This window comes from Macaca fascicularis, chromosome 17, assembly GCF_037993035.2.
Source record: "Macaca fascicularis isolate 582-1 chromosome 17, T2T-MFA8v1.1".
In the NCBI taxonomy this organism is placed as follows: domain Eukaryota; kingdom Metazoa; phylum Chordata; class Mammalia; order Primates; family Cercopithecidae; genus Macaca; species Macaca fascicularis.
This window is the reverse complement of record NC_088391.1, coordinates 6147241-6167576: the sequence shown is the minus strand read 5'-3', so window position 1 is coordinate 6167576 and position 20336 is coordinate 6147241. Positions and strand designations below refer to the sequence as shown.

General features: G+C 41.6%; 1 protein-coding gene across 4 annotated transcripts in view; it reads right to left on the bottom strand.

Moving 5' to 3' along the window:
- Window positions 1-20336, bottom strand: part of ATP8A2 (ATPase phospholipid transporting 8A2) — a 651919-nt gene that overhangs the window by 11468 nt on the left and 620115 nt on the right. For 3 of the 4 annotated variants that reach the window (XM_045376972.2, XM_045376974.2, XM_045376973.2), the window contains one exon: window positions 1906-1997. The exons of the other annotated variant lie outside the window; for it this stretch is intronic. In XM_045376972.2, coding sequence (XP_045232907.2) covers window positions 1906-1997 — 92 coding nt within the window. The remainder of the gene's footprint in view (window positions 1-1905; window positions 1998-20336) is intronic. 4 annotated transcript variants of the gene reach the window in all.

Genomic DNA, 20336 nt, shown 5'->3' with positions numbered 1-20336 from the left:
TAGCACCAGATAAAGTCTTCTTCCTTGGCAATAACTGTTGTCTCAGTGATTGGCTTTCTGTGCAGCTGTGGGTGCACTGGACCTCTAGCGTCCAGTAAGTTCTCATATTACCCAACTTTACAGATGCAGAAGCAGACATTAAGTAAATTGCCCAAAGTCACAAAAAAGTAGGGGGGCAGGGACAGGAACCCAGGCAGCCCATCTCCAGAGGGCTGCCCTACAGTTAGCATTCCTGTCCCATCAAACCTCTTGACTTGACCTCTCTTTTGGGCCAGAGTCTGAGGCTGCAATCCAGACCTCATGGCATGCCACTGAGCAATGCTGGGCCAACCACTTTCTGACCCGAGCCTCTGCTTTGTCTCCTTGGGGTGGCATTAGCCACCTCCCAGGGCAGTGGAGCATTAAAGGACAGAAACATGTCAGTCCCCTTCTTCCCATACGATATTCCACATGGCAAAGTGAGGACAGGGAGTAGATCACTAAAAAGCAATGATATTCTATCTCCCTCCTTCTCTCTCCATTGAGAGAATCTGCCAATACCTGTTGACAGGCGGAGCTCAACTGAACACAGATCCTTCACTGCCTGTACTGTGTGAACAGTGATTCTTCACTTTCATAAACCTCTCTCTCCTTCTCTCCTTCCTTCCTTTCCTTCCTTCCTTCTTTCCTTCCTTCCTCCCTCCCTCCCTCCCTCCCTTCCTCTCTCTCTCTCTTTCAGATGGAGTTTCACTCTTGTTGCCCAGGCTGGAATGCAATGGCATGATCTTGGCTGGCCACAACCTCCGCTTCCTGGGTTCAAGTGATTCTCCTGCCTCAGCCTCCCAAGTAGCTGGGATTCCAGGCAGGGGCCCCCACGCCCGGCTAATTTTGTATTTTTAATAGAGATGAGGTTTCACCATGTTGGTCAGGCTGGTCTTGAACTCCTGACCTCAAGTGATTCACCCACCTCGGCCTCCCAAAGTGCTAGGATTACAGGCGTGAGCCACCGCATCCGACCCAACTCATCTCTTTCTGCCAGTTTCCCTCTAAACTCCTCGGGAAGGGAAAGGGAGGCAGGGAGTAGGTATGGGAGGAAAAGCTGGCATGTGCATGTGATGGGGGTGGAGAGGGGCTGGGGAAGGCCGCAGGACCCAGAGAGGCAGGGCTGGGTTGGCCTTGGCCCTGGGGAAGGTGGCCTGGATCTGCCTCAGCTGGGATCTGATGGCTGGATTGCTAAAAACAAGCCCACGAGCTCCCCCGCGCCGAGCTCCAAAGTCTGGGACAGGGGAGAGGGGATATTTCATAGCCTCCCACTCTCCTCTGGAATCCGGAGGTGAGGGCGGGGGTGGCAGGGGGACGTCAGCCTTAGACGTGGGGCAGCCTTCCTGGGAGAAGCATGATGTTCTTCCCCAATGATGGTCACTGTTTCAATCAATATGGCAATACTACACAAAACAGTTCATGTCGCTAGCTTTAGGCGCAACAGTTTAAAGGTCATACTGCTTCAACCTTAAAAAAGTCCTCTTGGGAGGCTGATGGAAGGATCATAAACACATCAGGATTTAAGGATTTTGTGGTCCCAGGGAATTACCTACACTCAGGCTGCACGTTCCTGGGGCCAAATACACATGTTGCAGTTCCACTTCCAAACGCGCGCCCCACCCGCAACCCCCATCAGCACCCACCCAGCCCCCCATCAGCCCCCGCCCTCCACCTACACCCACTCCCCATCACCCCCGCCCTCCACCAACACCCACTCCCCATCACCCCCGCCCTCCACCGACACCCACTCCCCATCACCCCAGCCCTCCACCGACACCCACTCCCCATCACCCCCGCCCTCCACCGACACCCACTCCCCATCACCCCCCCCTCCCCCCCCGCCACCGACACCCACTCCCCATCAGCCCCGCCCGCCGTACTCACGCGGGACGCCCTGCTGCAGGGAGCTGCCCCGGAACAGCGTCGGGGGCGTCTTCCGGCCCAGCCTCTTGATGAGGCGGTCGCGCTCGTTCACCCTGCAGATAAAGCAAGCGCGTCAGTCTCGACTCACCTGAACACTCGGGTTGTACAAGGAGACAGACAGAAGGGGGTGGGGTGAGGTGGGGATCACCTCCCCACGTCGGGTAAGGCTTGGTGCTTCACCAGCTGCCCGTGATTTCCAGCACCTGCCATCTGGGCGCCTCGCTGCTGGCTCCCTGTGGTGAAAAACGTGCCTGTGCCCGGTCCATACCCGCGGGACCCTGGGCTTTTCAGGCCACTTCTGCAAGGAGAGGCCTGTTTCCGGGTAAAGGGCTCAGCTGCTCACTCCTGCCTGCAGCCCCCTGCCTGCATGGGGTGGGAGCCCCGCGGGGTCCTCAGGACCCCAGCCACAGCCCAGTTTCGTTCTGCAGAACTTGATTATTTTGAACCCCGTTGAAAAGTCAAGGCGAGTTTTCCAAAACAGACGCCTAAGGAGCAGTCCCTGCCTTTCCTGAACCTGTTCGCTTCAAGGTTGCCACTGCTGTGAAGAAATGTGGAACTGTTCGGGAGCTTGGCTATTTCTATTCTAATTTTTAAAAAGCTGGGGTCTCACTGTGGTCCAGACTGGAGTGCAGTGGCACAATCACAGCTCACTGCAGCCTCGAACTCCCGGGCTCAAGCAATTCTCCCACCTCAGCCTCCTGAGTAGCTGGGACTCCAGGTGTGCGTTACCACACCTGGCTAATTGTAAACATTTTCTGTATAGACAGGGCCTCGCTTTGCTGCCCAAGCTGGTCTCAAACTCCTGGCTTTAAGTGATCCTCCCGCCTCAGCCTCCCAAAGTGCTAGGATTACAGGCGTGCGCCACCATGCCCAGTCTGTTTATTTCTATAAACCCAAAGGGACTGCTTGAAAACCGCCCAGGCAGGTCAAAGTGCTTTGATTTTTACTATCAGGCTGTCATTTCACTTGTCATTATGGGAGTTTGCCAGTGACCTAGAGGCATAATAGATTATGAGCTGAATGTCCCCTCTAAATTCACATGTTGAAGTCATTACCCCTAGTACCTCAGAATGGGACTGTATTTGGAAACAGGGCCTTTAAAGTGGTAATTAAGGTAAAATGAGGTCATCAGGGAGGGCCCTAATCCAGCATGGGTGCTGTCCTAATAAGAAGAGATGAGGACACAGGCACCCACAGAGGGAAGACCACGGAGCACACAGCTACATGTAAGCCAAGGAGAGCGCCTGCACAAGAAACCAATCTGTAGATAGCTCGAGTTTGGACTTCCAGCCTCCAGACTGTGACAAACTCAATTTCTGCTGTTGAAGCCACACAGCCTATGGCAGCCCAGGCAGACAAATACAGCCCCCATGGCGTTTGTGGGGATGTGAGGACATACAGACTTGTAGAAGAAGCTGCAGGTGCTGGAATCCCATGTACCTCCCTGCCTCGACTATAGGAGGCCCCTCCCATGACTGCAGACCCGCCTAGCTCCCCCAGGGCCATCGAAAGAGGAGGGGGGCCCTGGCTGTTCTTCACAGTTCTTTGAGCTGAAGTTCATTTTGAATTTCCAAGAGAGAGCATTTTTCTGAGTGCCTTGGTTGAAATAACAATGTTTAATTCATCACCAATTAAGGGTGAGCCTCAGCTAGCTAAGCTTGGCAAAACATCTCATGGCTGAGGAAGAAAAATACTCTCTCCCTTCTTTCACACTGGTCCTCCCTCCCCTCTCCTCTTTCTTCCATGGGCCAAGTTAATCTCACCGGGTCCGGCTGAGCAATTGCCCTGGATGGCACGGATGTGCAGACACAGGAGGAGCGAGCCCGGGGCACCTGTCCCTCTGTGTAGCTGCCATCACCGACTGTCCGCAGCTCCCTGTGCTGCCTGGTTTCAGAATGTGGCAGGTATAGAGAAGGACCTGTCCTCCCTGTCCAACACGTTCCCAGCACTGGCCACGACCCCTGCACAAAATAAAGGGGGCTCCTCCCCCTGCCTGGCCCCAAGGTAGCCTCACCAGCCAGGTCCCACATGGGGACATAATGGGCACCCGATACATCACTTCCTCCGAAGCTGAGGACCATGCAGGACTAGCTCTGCCCCCATACCCCGGACCACAGGGACGTGCCCCCTGAACCACGCTGGCCATCCCAGAAGCTCATGATGGGTCTTATGAGAATGTCACAGATCTTCAGGAATGGGAGGGGTCATTGAAATTACACATGTTGGTCTCTCACCAGGCAGGTGAGAAAACAGACTCAGCTGCGTCAAATAACTTGACAAAGGTCAGATGGGGCTTCGCTGGCAGGGCTCCTGTGCTGGCAGATGCTGCCTAGGGTGGGGAACGCTTTTCTCTCTCTCCTTTTTTTATGATGATTTTCTTTTCTTTTTGTTTTCTGAGACAGAGTCTTGCTGTGTTGCCCAGGCTGGGGTGCAGTGGCGCAATCTCGGCTCACTGCAAGCTCCGCCTATCAGGTTCAAGCGATTCTCCTGCCTCAGCCTCTCCAGTAGCTGGGATTACAGGCGCCCGCCACCACGCCTGGCTAATTTTTGCATTTTTAGTAGAGATGGCGTTTTGCCATGTTGGCCAGGCTGGTCTTGAACTCCTGACCTCAGGTGATCCACCCACCTCAGTCTCCCAAAGTGCTGAGATTACAGGCATGAGCCCCTGCGCTCAGCCTATAATGAAATATTATTTAAAAATGCGACATCTTGCTTCAGAGGAACCCACGCTGTGCCACAGCCCTTCCTCCACACACGGTGAGGGGTCCACAGCCAAGGAGGTACCTCCTCCCATGGCCCAGGCCTGCCGTCCACCACCTCAGTTATTTGGGACCCTAGAAGTCCCAGGCCTGCATCCAAGGCTAACTTGACTTCATCCTGAGCTCCATCCCCCTAAAAGTAGACCATGTAGCCAGTGTGCATGCCCCAGGCCTGTGGGGGTGGCCAAGGGGTGCTTTTTGCATGGGGGTGTGAACAGAACCTGGATGTGTGGGCTGGGATGTCTACCACACCATACGTGTGCAGATGCCCTCAGTGCAGGGCAGAGCTGGGGTTCTGAAGCAAAGACAGGGTGTCCAGGGAGTGTGCTCCTTCCCATGCTGCCTTGCTCTGGCTGAGGCCTTCAAATAAGCCAGGAATCAGGAAGCGCACCAGACTTTATGAAGGTGTCATCATGAAGGGACAGAATTCTGTGCTAGCTTGATTTATAACTTTCACATATTTATGCGTGGTTCAAGGTCTCCATTGGTACTGTTATACTGAGTCCTGCAAATGTCAGGAGCAGGCCTAACTATGATAATAACTACTTCAGATTTTAATAAAATAATAAAGTCTCAAATATAAGTTCCTTATACTCCCCATTCTTCTCCCTTCTATAAAAAAGAAAAAACTTTCCAGTCTACATTTTATACTGTTGCTTCATAGATACGTATGGGTAATTAATATCTAATTATATTTAAAAATATGTATAAATGGTGACATTTATTTTGTGCTTCCTGTTTATCATGTTTTTTGCTTTTTTTTTTTTTTTGGTTTAGAGGAATACTTTATTATTTATTTCAGTGGTCACCCTTACATTTCTAGCCTTCATATCTGACAAGGTCAAAAGTTAGAAAATAATTTAACCCCCTTCTTGAATAATAATGCAAACACTTCAGAACACACAACTCTGATTTTCCCATCTCTTGCTGTCTTCAGCACTGAAGCTTACTCAGGTTGCCATTTTTTGCAGGGAATCTGTCTTTTCCTTCTGGTTGCTTTTACAATAATTCCCTTTGTCTTTGATGGGCTATAGTTTCATGACAATATTTAGTATGACTGGTTATAGGTTGTTTTTTTTTTTTTTTTTTTTTTTTTTTTTTTGAGACAGAGTCTCGCTCTGTCGCCTGGGCTGGAGTGCAGTGGCCGGATCTCAGCTCACTGCAAGCTCCGCCCCCCGGGTTCATGCCATTCTCCTGCCTCAGCCTCCGGAGTAGCTGGGACTACAGGCGCCTGCCACCTTGCCTGGCTAGTTTTTTGTATTTTTTAGTAGAGACGGGGTTTCACCGTGTTAGCCAGGAATACGTTTGTTTTTATATCCTGTTCAGCTGCTCAGGTCTGGAAAGCTACAACAGCTTGAACGTTTGTGGACCTTCACTTACAGAAAACACTGAGATTCCTGCCTCCCCTCCATTCTCTATTTTACTTTCTCCTGGAGCTTCTATCTACAGTATCTCCATATCGATCTCATTCTATCTTCCACATCCCTAAATTGCTTCCATGTTTTTCATTCCCCTTCTCCCTTCAGCTTTATCTAAACTACCTTAAAATTTTCCAATATGTTTTAATTTAAATCACTGGACTTTTCATGTCTATATGTTTTATTTTTCTTCCAAATCCACCTGTTCTTACATACTACCCTTCTCTTGCTTTTTAATTTCTGTATCTTCTTTCATCACTATTTTATAGAATCTTTCAGACTTTCCTTGCAATTCCAGCTATTGGGAAGCTAATTTGCCTATCCTCAGTACAGAAGGACTTTCTCCTTCATTGTGGTTCATTTCCTGTGTGTGCTCTAGTTCTTCAGAATGAGTTTTCTTTTGCCTCTGCCAGGGCCATATGGGTTCCATCAATTTGCATATTAATATGGAAATGCTGTCTCTACTAAAAATACAAAACAATTAGCCAGGCGTGGTGGTGGGCACCTGTAGTCCCAGCTACTTGGGGGCTGAGGCAGGAGAATGGTGCGAACTCAGGAGGCGGAGCTTGCAGTGAGCCGACATGGTGCCACTGCACTCCAGCCTGGGCGAAAGAGCAAGACTCCATCTAAAAACAAACAAACAAACAAACAAACAAAAACTATAAAACACTGCTAAAAAATTAAAGACATCCCAAATAAATTGAAAAATACACTGTGTTCATGGATTAAAAGATGATGCTGTTAAGATAGCAATACTAATTGAAGTGTTTTTTACAGATTCAGTGTAACTCCTATCAAAATCCCAATTTTTTTTTTTTTTTTTTTTTTTTTTTTACAAAGACAGAAAAGCTGATCTTAAGATTCACATGGAATTATAAGGGACCCAAAATAACCAAAATAATCTTGAAAAAAGAACAAAGCTATAGAACTCACACATAGGTATGTGTGAGTTTCAAAACTTATTGCTAAACTACAGTAATTTATTCCAATTTGAAATAAATTTCAAAACTTATTGCTAAACTACAGTAATAAAAATAGCATGGCACTTACAAGTCAAGAGAATATAATTCAGAGTCCAGAAATAAACCCATACATCAATAGTCAATTAATTTTTGACAAGGATGTGAAGACCATTCAATAATAAAAGGATAATCTCTCCAGCAAATGGTGCTGGGACAACTGGATTTCTACGTGCTAAACAATGGAATTGGGCCCTTCCCACCACATACAAAATTAACTTAAAATGGATCAAAGATATAAATATATTTGAAACAAATGAAAATGGAAACACAGCATATCTAAACTTATGTGTTGCAGCAAAAGCAATCCTAAGAGGGGAACTTATAGAAATAAATGTCTATAGCAAAAGAGAAGAAAGGTTTCAAATAAACAACCTAATGTCACACTTTGAGGAACTACAAAAGGAAGAACAAACTAAGCCTAAAGTTTGCATAAGGAAGGAAACAATAAAGATCAGAGTGAAATAAATGAAACAGAGACTACAAAAACAATGGAAAATATCAGTGAAACTAAAAGTTGGTTTTTTTCAAAGATGAAATCTACAAACTCCTAGCTAGACTGACTAGGAAAAAAAGGGGAGACTCAAATAAAGTGAGAATTGAAAGTTGAGACACTATAACAGATAACCACAGAAATGTAAAGGGTCATTAGACATTACTACAAACAATCATATGGCAACAAATTGGATAATCTAGAAGATATGATAAGTTCCTAGACACTTACAACCTATCACAACTGACCAATAGCAAAGAAGGAGATTGGATCTCTAGTAAAAAATCTCCCATCAAAGAAAAGGCCAAGACCTGATGGCTGCTCTTCTGAATTCTACCAAACACATAAAGAACTAATACCAATTATCAAACTTTTCCAAAATACTGAAGTGGAAGGGATACTTCCAAACCGATTTTACAAAGTCAGCATTACCCTGATACCAAAGCCAGACAAGGACATCACAAGAAAAAAACTTACAGGTTAATATCCCTGATGACTATAGATACAAAAGTCCTCAACAAAATATTAGCAAACTGAACTCAACAACACATTGAAACTATCATTCACCATGGTCGTGTGGGATTTGTGCCTGGTTTAATATACACAAATATATAAACACACCACATTAACAAAATGAAATATAAAAACCATGTGATCATCTCAATAGATGCAGAAAAACCATTCGACACCTCTTCATGATAAAACTCAACAGATTAGGTATAGAGGGAATATATCTCAACACAATAAAGGATATATGACAAAACCCATAGCTAACGTCATATTCAATGGTGAAAAGTTGAAAGCTTTTCCTCTAAGATTAGAAACAAGACAAGGATGCCCACTCTTGCCAATTCTTTTCAACATAGAACTGAAAGTCCCAGCCAGAGCCATTAGGCAAGAGGGTAAAAAAAAGCATTCTGATAGGAAAGGAAAAAGCAAATTTATCTCTGTTTGTTGGTACACATAGTCTTATGTTTAGAAAATCCTAAAGACTCCACCAAAAAACTGTTTAGAACTAATAAATTTAGTAAGGTTGCAGGATACAAGATCAACATACAGAAATGGGTAGTGTTTTTATATATTAATAATGAACTATCCAAAAATGAAATTAAGAAAGCAATTCCATTTACAAGTGCAACAACAACACAAAATACTGATGTGTAAATTTAACCAAGGGGTAAAAGACCTGCATAGAGAAAACTACAAAACACTGATCAAAGAATTGAAGAAAATACAAGTAAATGGAATGCTATCCCGTGTTCATGAACTGTAAAACAACACTATTGTTAAAATAGTCATACTACACAAAGTGATCTACAGATTCAATGCAATCCCTATCAAAATGGCAATGTCATTTTTCACAGAAAGAGAAAAAAATCCTTAAGTTTATATGGAACCACAAAAGACCCTCAATAGCCAAAACCATCTTGAGCAGTAAGAAAAAGACTGAAGGCATCACACTCCCTGTATTCAAAATATGTTATAAAGCTATTGCAAATAAAATGGCATGGTACTGACATAAAAACAGACGCATTGACCAATGGAACAGGATAGAATGCCCAGAAATAAACCCATGCATTTATGGTCAATTGATTTTCAATAAAGGTGCTAATAACACACAATGAAGAAAAAGCAACATCTTTAATAAATGGTGTTGGAAAACTGGATATTCACATGCAGAAGAATGAAACTTGATCCTTATCTCACACCATATACAAAAACAACTCAAAATGAATTAAAGACTTATATATACAAATTGAAACTAAAACTACTGGAGGAAGATAGGGGAAAGATCTAAGACACTGGTCTGGACAGTAATTTTTTCAATATAACTCTGAAAGCACAGGCAGCAAAAGCAAAAACAGACAAATGGGATGACATCAAACAATAAAGCTTCTGCACAGCAGAGGAAACAATCAACAGAGTGAAGAGACAACCTACAGAGTGGGAAAAAATATTTGCAAGCTATACATCTGATAAGAGGTTAATATCCAAAATACACAAGGAACTCAAACAATATCAAGAAAACATAACTCAATTAAAAGAAGAACAAAGGACCTGAATAGACATTTCTTAAAAGAAGATATACAAATGACAAACAGGTATATGAAAAATGCTCAAACAACTAATCATCAGAGAGAGGCCAATTAAAATCACAATGAGTACTACCTCACATATGTTGGAACGGTTATTATTTCAAAAAAAAAAAAAAAAAAGAAAGCTAATAAGTATTGGTGAGAATGCAGAGAAAAAGGAACCCCTGTACACTATTGATGGGAAAATAAATTAGTATAGCTACTATGGAAAACAGTGGAAGTTCCTCCAAAAAATTAAAAATAGAACTATCATATGATCCAGCAATCTCACTTCTGGGTATATAATCCAAAGGAGTGGAAATCAGTACACTGAAGGGACATCTGTGCTCCTCTGCAGCATTATTCATAATAGCCATGATATGAAACTAACCTAGGCGTCCATCAATGAATGAGTGGATGAAGAAACTGTGGTGTGTATATAATGTGTATATATATATATACACACATACACACACACACACACAAACACAAATGGAATACTATTCAGCCTTAAAAAGGACATCCTGTTATTTCCTATAACATGGATAAACCAAGAGGACACTATGCTAAATGAAATAAGCCAGGCACAGTAAGACAAGTGCTGCATGATCTCATTTACATATGGAATCTTAAAAAGTTGAACTCATAGAAGTAGAAAGTACAATGATGGTTACCAGAGGCTGGGGTTGAGAGTGGAAGAGTGAAAGAATGGGAAACTGTTGGTCAAAGGGTACAAAATTTCAATTAGACAAAAGGAGTAAGTTTTTTTTTTTTATACTTTAAGTTCTAGGGTATATGTGCACAACGTGCAGGTTTGTTACATATGCACACATGTGCTGTGTTGGTTTGCTGCACGTATTAACTCGTCATTTACATTAGGTATTTCTCCTAATGCTATCCCTCCCCCATTCCCCCACCCCATGATAGGCCCTGGTGTGTGATGTTCCCCGCCCTGTGTCTAGGTGTTCTCACTGTTCAGTTCCCACTTATGAGTGAGAACATGCGGTGTTTGGTATTCTGTCCTTGCAATAGTTTGCTCAAAATGATGGTTTCCAGCTTCATCCATGTTGCTACAAAGGACATGAACGCATCAAAAGGATTAAGTTTTAAGATCTATTGCACAATAGGGTAACTATAGTCAATAATAATGTGTTATATACTTCAGAATAATTAAGAGTAAATTTCAAATGTCTCACCACAAAAAAATGGTAAGTTGGTGAAGTGATGACTGTGTTAATTAGCTTGATTTAATCATTTCACATTGTATAGCTGTATCAAAACATAACTTCGTACCCCAGAGGCATATAAATTATAATTTTTAAATTAATATTAATTAAAAGCATAGATATAAGAGCTAGAACAATATAAATCTTAGAGGAAAATACAGGGGTAAATCTTTATGACCTTGACTTTGGCAATGGCCAAATGCAAGTACCAAAATGCAAGTAACAAAATAAAGGACAGATAAATGGGACTTCATGAAAATTAAAAACTTTTGTGCATCAAAGGTCATTATCAAGGAAATGAAAAGCACAAAATGGGAGAAAATATTTGCAAATGATGTCTGATAAAGGTCTAGTATCCAGAATATATAAAGAACACCTACAACTCAAAAGCAAAAAGAGAAAAATAAACAACTTGATTAAAAAATGGGCAAAAGACTTGAATAGACCCTTATTCAAAGAAAATACACAATAGCCAACAAGCACATAAAGATAATCAGTATCATTAGGCATTAGGGAAATGCAAATCAAAACTACAATGAGATAGCACTTCACACATTACTAGGATGGCTATGAAAAAAATCCAAAAACCAAAATAACTCAGAAAATAAGTGTTGGAGAGGAGATGGAGAAACTGGAACTCTTGCATGTTATTTGGTGAGATGTAAAATGGTGCACTCACTGTTCCTTGGTAAGTTAGACACAGAATTATCTCATCACCCACCAATTCCACTCCTAAGAATATACCCAAATGAATGGAAAATGGACTCAGACAGATACCAGTACAATATCCATAGCTGCGTTATTCACAAAAATCAAAAGTAGAAATGACCCAAATTCCACCAACTGACAAATGTGTAAGCAAATGTGGTCTATGCATACAATGGAGAATTATTCAGCCATATAAAAAAGTATGGTATAGATACGCACTTCACAGAGATAAAGACTGAAAATATTATGTTAAGTGAAAAAGCCCAACCTCAAAGGCTGTGTATTATATGATTATATGAAATGTCCAAAATAGGCAAATATGTACAGACTGAAAACAGGCTAGTGGTTGCCAGGGGCTGTAGGGCAGGGAGGTGGGGAAAGGGAAGGGGGAAGGACTGCTTCACACATATGGGGTTCCCTTTTGGGGAGATGAAAATATTCTGGAACTAGACAGTGGCAATGGTTATACAACACTGTGAATCTACCAACTGCCACGTAATGGCACACTATAAAATAGTAAATCTTATGCTGTGTGCATTTTATCACAATTTTTTTGAGAAAGAAAGTTGAATAAAAAAAATAAAAAAAGGTGGATTGGGTCCCAAATCAAGGTCAGTTCCCTCCTATCACATGAGCTGTTGGTAATGATGCCATTTTTACAGTTTATTTCTCCCATGGTGGGGGGATATTGGCATTACTTAATTTTTTTTTTTTTTTTTGGCTCTGTACTGGCAGAAGCAGGTATGCTAGCTGGGAACTATTGCTATGAAAGGTGTTGTGTAGACATTAATTCACCAGAGATATGTGCAGTCTTGGTGCCTCCCCAGTAATGATGGTGAAACCCAAGCTCATACAAGTCCTTACAAAAAGGTTCTTTTTAGAAGCTGACAAATCCTACAGAAGGTGTTATGCTCCTGCCTTGCAAAATGATCAGTTTCAGGAAGAAGTGGAGAGCTGAGTTATGATGGAGAAAAATAAACTCGTGTCCACATTTCTGTTAGAAAGCTATTCCTGCAAAAATCACACATGCGTAACTGCCAAAGAGTGGGAGCGTGGAGAACACAGCAAATAACTCCAAATCTGAACTTTAGATCTTGTCAATAGCTACAGCTGATCGGAATCACAGCTGACACTACAACAAAGCCAAAAACAAGCAGGTAGTTTTAGAAACTTATTTTTCAATTAGCTGCTGGGCAGTCTGCAAAACACAGATGTGACGGGCCCTCAAGAAAAAAAGTTGGTCCCAGGTTCCCTGTCCTTCGGGGAAGGCCAACCATTGACCAATCCACCAGGCTGCTAACATTCTAACCTGTTTTAAAGGGAATGATATTTCATAGCCTCAATTGGCAACTTATTTGACTCATTATCATTAGGAAATGAAAACCTTTGGGGCTCAAGTGTATTCCAGACCTACCTAGGCCTTTGTTTTATCTGAAAATTTACCTCAGTTAAAGACACTTACGTAATGAAGGAAAATCACAAGAATAAAACAAAACAAAATCAGTTTTCCAGCCTAAAACTTCAATAAGAGTTATATTTATTTTATATACCACGGAACTAGGAGCCCTGCAGAAATTCCATTCTATTAGATGGTAGTACATGATTCCCCTTCCCCCTTTCGGCCAATCCATATGCGTCTTCTTTTTAAAAACATGACTTCTCGACCTCTCGTTAATTCAGCATTTGTGCTGCACCTACTGTGTGTGAGACCCAATGCTGGAAACAAGGTACCCAAGACACAGCCTCTGCGCTCATGAACTCACAGTCCTCCAGGTGACCTCACTGTGCAGACACTTATCATGCGATAAGGTGATGATGCCCTTACAGAGACTGTGCTAGGCTCAGGAGAGGTGACATGGAGGAGTGAAGAACTTGGAGAAGGGCGGGGAGAGAATCAGCACTGAAGCTGGGTCCGGAACAATGAATGGCTCTTTGCTGACCATCCAGATGCAAACACAGGAGGAGGAAAAGGTTTAGCTGGAACAACAATGAATCCAGTTTCAGATGTGGGGCCTGTGAGCACCTCTGAGGTGTTCAGAAGACAAGGGACCAGAGAGAGGCCAAAGCTCAGATGCCACTTTGGACTCAGCTTATAGAAACCTTGGAGAGCCGGCAGACTGAGAAGGAGCGCTGTGCATGGCAGTTCCTGGAAAACACCCACACACCATCTGTGTGTTCAACTAGAGGCTTCATTCAGCGGGAACCAAGTCTTACACTTTTTGTACGTTTTTCAAAGTACCTATCCTGGGCTGAAAACAGAGGACATGGTTCAATATGTAAAATTGCATTTGGGCTTTGTATTCACTGATTCGTGGTGTGACTCTCTTCTTATGTTGTGTCTCCACAACTCAATCCTTCATCATTTGTCTCTTTGTCTGTCCATAATGCCCAGCATTGAGCTCAGAACACACTAAGTTTTCCAATAGTGGCCAAGATAAATTCCTCTGTATTATTCTTTTAAAATGCCAGAATATGGACGTTGTCCCTATTCTCTTCCAGAGAGACAAGCCCTCTCCAAACTCAGGAAGATACTGTGAGCAGTGTTTGTGGATTTATGGAGATGAAACACTGTAATTTTTTTTAAGAATTCAGGTTACATGGAACAGTTTGGGGGATATTCTGGCTGAAGACACCATAGGGTTCAAGGTTAACTAACCCTACTACAAATTCCGTTCCAAAAATAAACAGCAGGTTCCTCCAGTCCTCCCTGGACCCAACTTTCCTCTAATAATAAAAATGGGGCACTGGAGAGAAGAGAGGCTTATAGCAGCACAGTGCTTGATTTCCTCTGTCCCGGACAAGGTTTTGCTAGTGGAGGCAGGGGACGATTCTGGATGTCCACAGGTATGAATAAAAGAGCCTAGCAAATGCCTTTTCTCTCCAGACAGAGGAACAGGAAAGGGGCAGCCTAGCAAGACAGAAAACGTTTAGGCCTGAACTACTCACCTGCAGCCAGATACCCCAGAGAACAGGGCGGCCCCTCCCACCCATGCCAGCGAAGACCTAGTGGTGATCTTAGACTTCTTCCCTCAGGAGACTGTTACGAGGCTCTCCAACACCCGTATGGGAGGTGACAAAGAAGACCAAGGAGGGAGCCTGGACTTTCATCCCAGTCAGCCAGTGAGGCCCCCTCCCCGCTGGGGTGTCAGCAGGGATCACTTTGGATGACTAGACTTCCATCCCCAACCCAGTGAAATGCGAAGACATCCTTTTCCCTCTTCACTGGGTGATGTCAGAAAAGGTCTCATGCAGAATCAGGACCCCTGCACCTGGAGAGCAGGGGCTGCCATCCCTACCCTGAACACATAAACAGAGGCCATTAGTGAATCTGGATTACCTCTACCTGGCAGGAGCCAGGCTGCCATGAAATCCAGAGTCCATCGCAGAATAGCCAAAATGTCCAGGTTTCATTTGAAAATCACTTATTTTACCATAAACCAGGAAGATCTCAAACAGGGAGAAAAATAAAAATGATCAATAGATGCTAACACCAAGATGTCAGAAACAGTGGAATTGTCTGACAAAGATTTTAAAGTAGTCATGGTAAAAATGCTTCAATAAGTAATTATCAACACACTTAAACAAAAAAAATAGAAAGCCACAGCAAAGAAATATAAGACATGAAGAACAAATGTAAAATTTTAGAATGGAAAAATATAACAACTGTAATAAAAACCTTAGTGGATGGGCTCAACAGCAGAATGCATGGGACAGAGGAAATAGTTAGTGAACTGAAAAACAGAACAGTAGAAATTACCCAGTCTGAGTAGTAGAGACAAAATAGACTACGAAAATTAACAGAGCCTCGGGAGCCTGTAAGAATATAATAGAAGATCTAACATTCATGTCTTCATAGTCTCAGAAAAAGAGGAGAAATAAGGCAGGACTAAAAAAGCAGTAGAAATAACGGCTGAAAATGTCTCAATTTTGATGAACAATATAAACTTACAGAGCAAACTCTAAAGGTGATAAACCCAAAGAAATCCACACCAAGGCAGACTTTAATTACACCGCCAAAAACTAACAACAAAGATTCTGAATGCAGCCAAAGAGAAATAACACCAACAGAGGAAAACCACATAGGCTGACAGTGGATTTCTCATCAGAAACCATGGAGGCTAGAGCAAGTGGCACGGCATTTTTCAGGTGCTGAAAGAACAGAACTGTCAACCCAGTGAAAATATCTTTCAGGAATGAAAAGAAATCTCTCGAATGGAAGGAAAACTAAGAAAATTTGTCACCACCAGAACTGTCTTACAAGAATAGCTAAATAAAGTTCTGTCAGGCGGGGCACGGTGGCTCATACCTGTAATCCCAGCATTTTGGGAGGCCAAGGCAGGAGGATCACTTGAGGTCAGGAGTTCAAGAACAGCCTGGCCAACATGGTGAAACCCTGTCTCTACTAAAAATACAAAGATTGGCTGGGCACGGTGGCTCACACCTGTAATCCCAGCACTTTGGGAGGCTGAGGCAGGTGGATCACCTGAGGTCAGGAGTTCGAGACCAGCCTGGCCAACGTGGAGAAACCTTGTCTTTACTAAAAATACAAAAAATAGCCAGGCATGTTGGCAGGTGCCTGTAATCTCAGCTACTTGGGAGGCTGAGGCAGAAGAAATGCTTGAACCCAGGAGGTGGAGGCTACAGTGAGCCAAGATCACGCCACTGCACTCCAGCCTGGACGACAGAGTGAGACTCTGTCTCAAAAAAAAATTAGCCGGGCATGGTGGTGTACACCTGTAATACCAGCTACTTAGGAGGCTGAGGCAGGAGAATTGCTTGAACCCCAGAACACAGAGGTTGCAGTGAGCCGAGATCACACCACCACACTCTAGCCTGGGCAACAGAGTTAAGATTCCATCTCAAAAAATAAAAAATAATAATAAAGAAAGTTCTAGAAACAAAAAGGAAATGATAAAAGAAGAAATCTTGGAACATAAAAAAGAAAGAATACAGTAAGCAAAAATATGGGTAAATACAAGAAGCTTTTCTTTTGCTCTTGATTTCTCCAAATTATGCTTGATGAGTTAAAGCAAAAATTATACATTGTCTGATATGGTTTTAAATGTATGTAGAGCTGGGTGTGATGGCTCACACCTGTAATCCCAGCACTTCAGGAGGCCAAGGTGGGCAGATTTCTTGAGTCCAGAAGTTCAGGATCAGCCTGGGCAACATGGTGAGACTTTGTCTCTATAAATTTTTTTACAAAAATTAGCCAGGTGTGTGGTATGTACCTGTAGTTCCAGCTGCTCAGATGGCTGAGGTGTGAGGATAGCAATTCTCCCACCTGAGAGCCTGAGAGGTTGAGGCTGCAGTGGGCCATGATCCCACCACTGCACTCCAGCCTGGGCAACAGCCTATCTCATAAAATAATATAAAATAAAATAAATGTGTGTAAAGAAAATACTTAAGATAATAATATTATAAATGGGAGTGGGGAATAGAGATATAAAAAGAGGCAATGTTTCTGTACTTCACTCAAATTGGTAAAATGACTGTGATAAGAGATATATATACATATATGTAATGGCAACCAGTAAAAAAACCTAGAGTAAAAGATGGACTCAAAACAGATAAATCAAAATGGAATTCTAAAAAATGTCTGCATAATCCACAAGAAGACAGGAAAAAGAAAACAGAGAAATGAAAAACAGAACAAACAGAAAAAAAAGATAAAATGGCAGACTTATGCCCCAATATATGAGCAATAAATTAAATATAAATGGTATAAATATGCCAATTAAAAGATACAGAATGACATAGTGAATTTAAAAACATGAGCTGATTACATACTGTCTTTTAGAAACTCGCTTCAAATATGATATAGGCAGATAGAAAATGATGGAAAAGATACATCATGCAAACATTAATCAAAATAAAGCCTAAGTAACTATATTAATATTAGATAAAGTAGTCTTTAGAGCAAAGTAATTTACTGGAGAAAATGAAGAACATCATGTAATGACAAAAGGATCAATCCATTCAGAATACATAGCAATCCTAAATGTCTATGCACCAAGTAACAGGGCTGCAAAATATGTGAAGCTAAAACTGATAGAACTGAAAGAAGAAATAGGCAAATTCACAATTATAGTTGAATTTTTCAATATCCCTCGTTCAACAATGGGTAGCACAAACTGAAAATCATCAATAAAATTTAAAGAACTGCCGAACACCATCAACCAACAGGATATATTCACGGCACACTCTACCTAATAACAACAGAATGCACATTCTTTCCATGTGCACATGGAATATATAACAAGAAATAGAATATTCTGGGCCATCAAACAAACTTCAACACACTTAAAAGTTATACACAATACATGTTACAAACACAATGGAATCAAACTAGAAATAAAAAAGGTAACAGAAAAATCTTCAAACACTTGGAAATTAATAACACACTTCCAAATAATAAGGGATAAAGAAAAAGCCTTAAGACAAATATAAAAATTACTGAACTAAATGAAAAAGAAAATACACTAAAATTTGTGTACACAGTTAAAACAGTGCTGAGACGGAAATTCACAGCAGTTCATCTATATATTAAAAAAATAAAAAAATTCCAGGTTCTCACATGAAGAAACTAGAAAAGAAGAGCAAAATAAACCCAAAGCAAGCAGAAGGAAGGAAATCAAAGAATAAAAATTGATGGGTTAAAAACAGAGAAACAATAAAAAAGTCAATAAAGAGCTTATTTGAAAAGAACAATAAAATTAACAAACCTCTAGCAATACTTACAAAGAAAAAAAAAGAGAAGACACACATTACCAATATTAGGAATTAAGTGAGATATTACTCAGACCTTGCAGATATCAAAAAGATAACTGTGGGATACTAGAAACAATTCTACACATATATTTGACAAACCAGATGAAATGGACCAATTCCTCGAAAAACAAGACTACCAAAAATCACACAATTTGAAATAATTGTAATAGCTCTCTAAATATTAAGGAAATTGAATTTATATGGCCTCACTGGAGAATTTTACCAAAAGTTTAAAGACTTACCACCAGTTCTACATAATCTCTTCCAGAAAACAGAAAAGGAAAGGGCACTTCCCAATTTATTTATGAAGCCATGGTTATACCATACCAGTCCATACAAAGACATTACAAAAAAAGAAAGCCCCAGTCCAATGTACCTTACAAACATAGATGCAAAAAACCTGACATTAGTAAGTGCAATTCATAAACATATAACAAGAATTACACAACACAACCAAGTGGAGATTACAGAGATACAAGGATGGTTCACTATTCAGAAATCAATGTAATCTACCATGTTAACAGGCTAATGAGGAAAAAAAAAAAACCACAATCCTATCAGTTCATGAAGATAAAGCATTTTACAAAATTCAACACCCATTCATGAGTTAAAAATAGACAAAAAATCTCTTAGCAAATTAAGAAAATAACTCCCCCAACTTGACAAAGAGCATCTACAAAAAAACCTGCAGCCAGCACCACACTTTATGATAGAAAGTTAAATGCTTTCTCCCAAATACTGGGAACAAGGCAAGGATGACCATTTTCACCACTTTTATTCAACACAGTGCTAGAAGTTCTAGCTAGTGCAATAACACAGGAAAAGGAAATAAAAAATACAGGGACCAGAAAGGAAGTAATAAAATTGTAGCTATTTGCAGATGACATGATTGTCTGGAAAATCCCAAGAAATACATATATATGCACACATAAATATGTATATATATTTCTGTATGGACATATGCATACATAAATATGTATATACATTTCTGTATGGATATAAAACTCCTAGTACTAATAAGTTAGTTCATCAAAGTTACATGATGTAAGATCAACATACAAAAATCAGTTGTATTTCTTTTTTTTTTTTTTTTTTTTTGAGACGGAGTCTTTGCTCTGTCACCCAGGCTGGGGTGCCGTGGCGCGAACTCGGCTCACTACAAGCTCCACCTCCTGGGTTTACGCCATTCTCCAACCTCAGCCTCCCGAGTAGCTGGGACTACAGGCGCCCGCCACCTCGCCCGGCTAGTTTTTTTTGTACTTTTAGTAGAGACGGGGTTTCACCGTGTTAGCCAGGATGGTCTCGATCTCCTGACCTTGTGATCCGCCCGTCTCGGCCTCCCAAAGTGCTGGGATTACAGGTGTGAGCCACCGCGCCCGGCCCAATCAGTTGTATTTCTATGTATTATCAATGAACACACAGATCCTAAAAATTTAAAATACAATGCAATTTGTGATTGTTCAAAAATATATGAAATACTGAGGCATAAACAGAGCACAATACGAAATTTGTGTGCTAAAAGCTACACAATGCTGATGAAAGAAATTAAAGAAAATCTAAACAAATGGAGAGACTTGCCATTTTCATGGATTGGAAAACACAGCATAGTAAAGATGTTAATTCTCCCCAAACTGATATACAGATTTAAAGCAATTCCTGTCAAAATCTCAACCATTTTTTGTAGTTACAGATAAGACTATTCCAAAAAGTATATATGGAAAGGTAAAAGAACAATTGTTAAAATTTTGGAAAAGAAGAATGAAATGGAAGAAATCAGTGTATCTGACTTCAAGACTTATGATATAGTTACAATAAGCAAGACAGCGTGCCATCCAAATAAACAGATGAATAGAATAGAAGACAGAACCCAGAAACAGACCCACATAAACATACCCATCTGATTTTTGATGAAGGTGCAAAAGC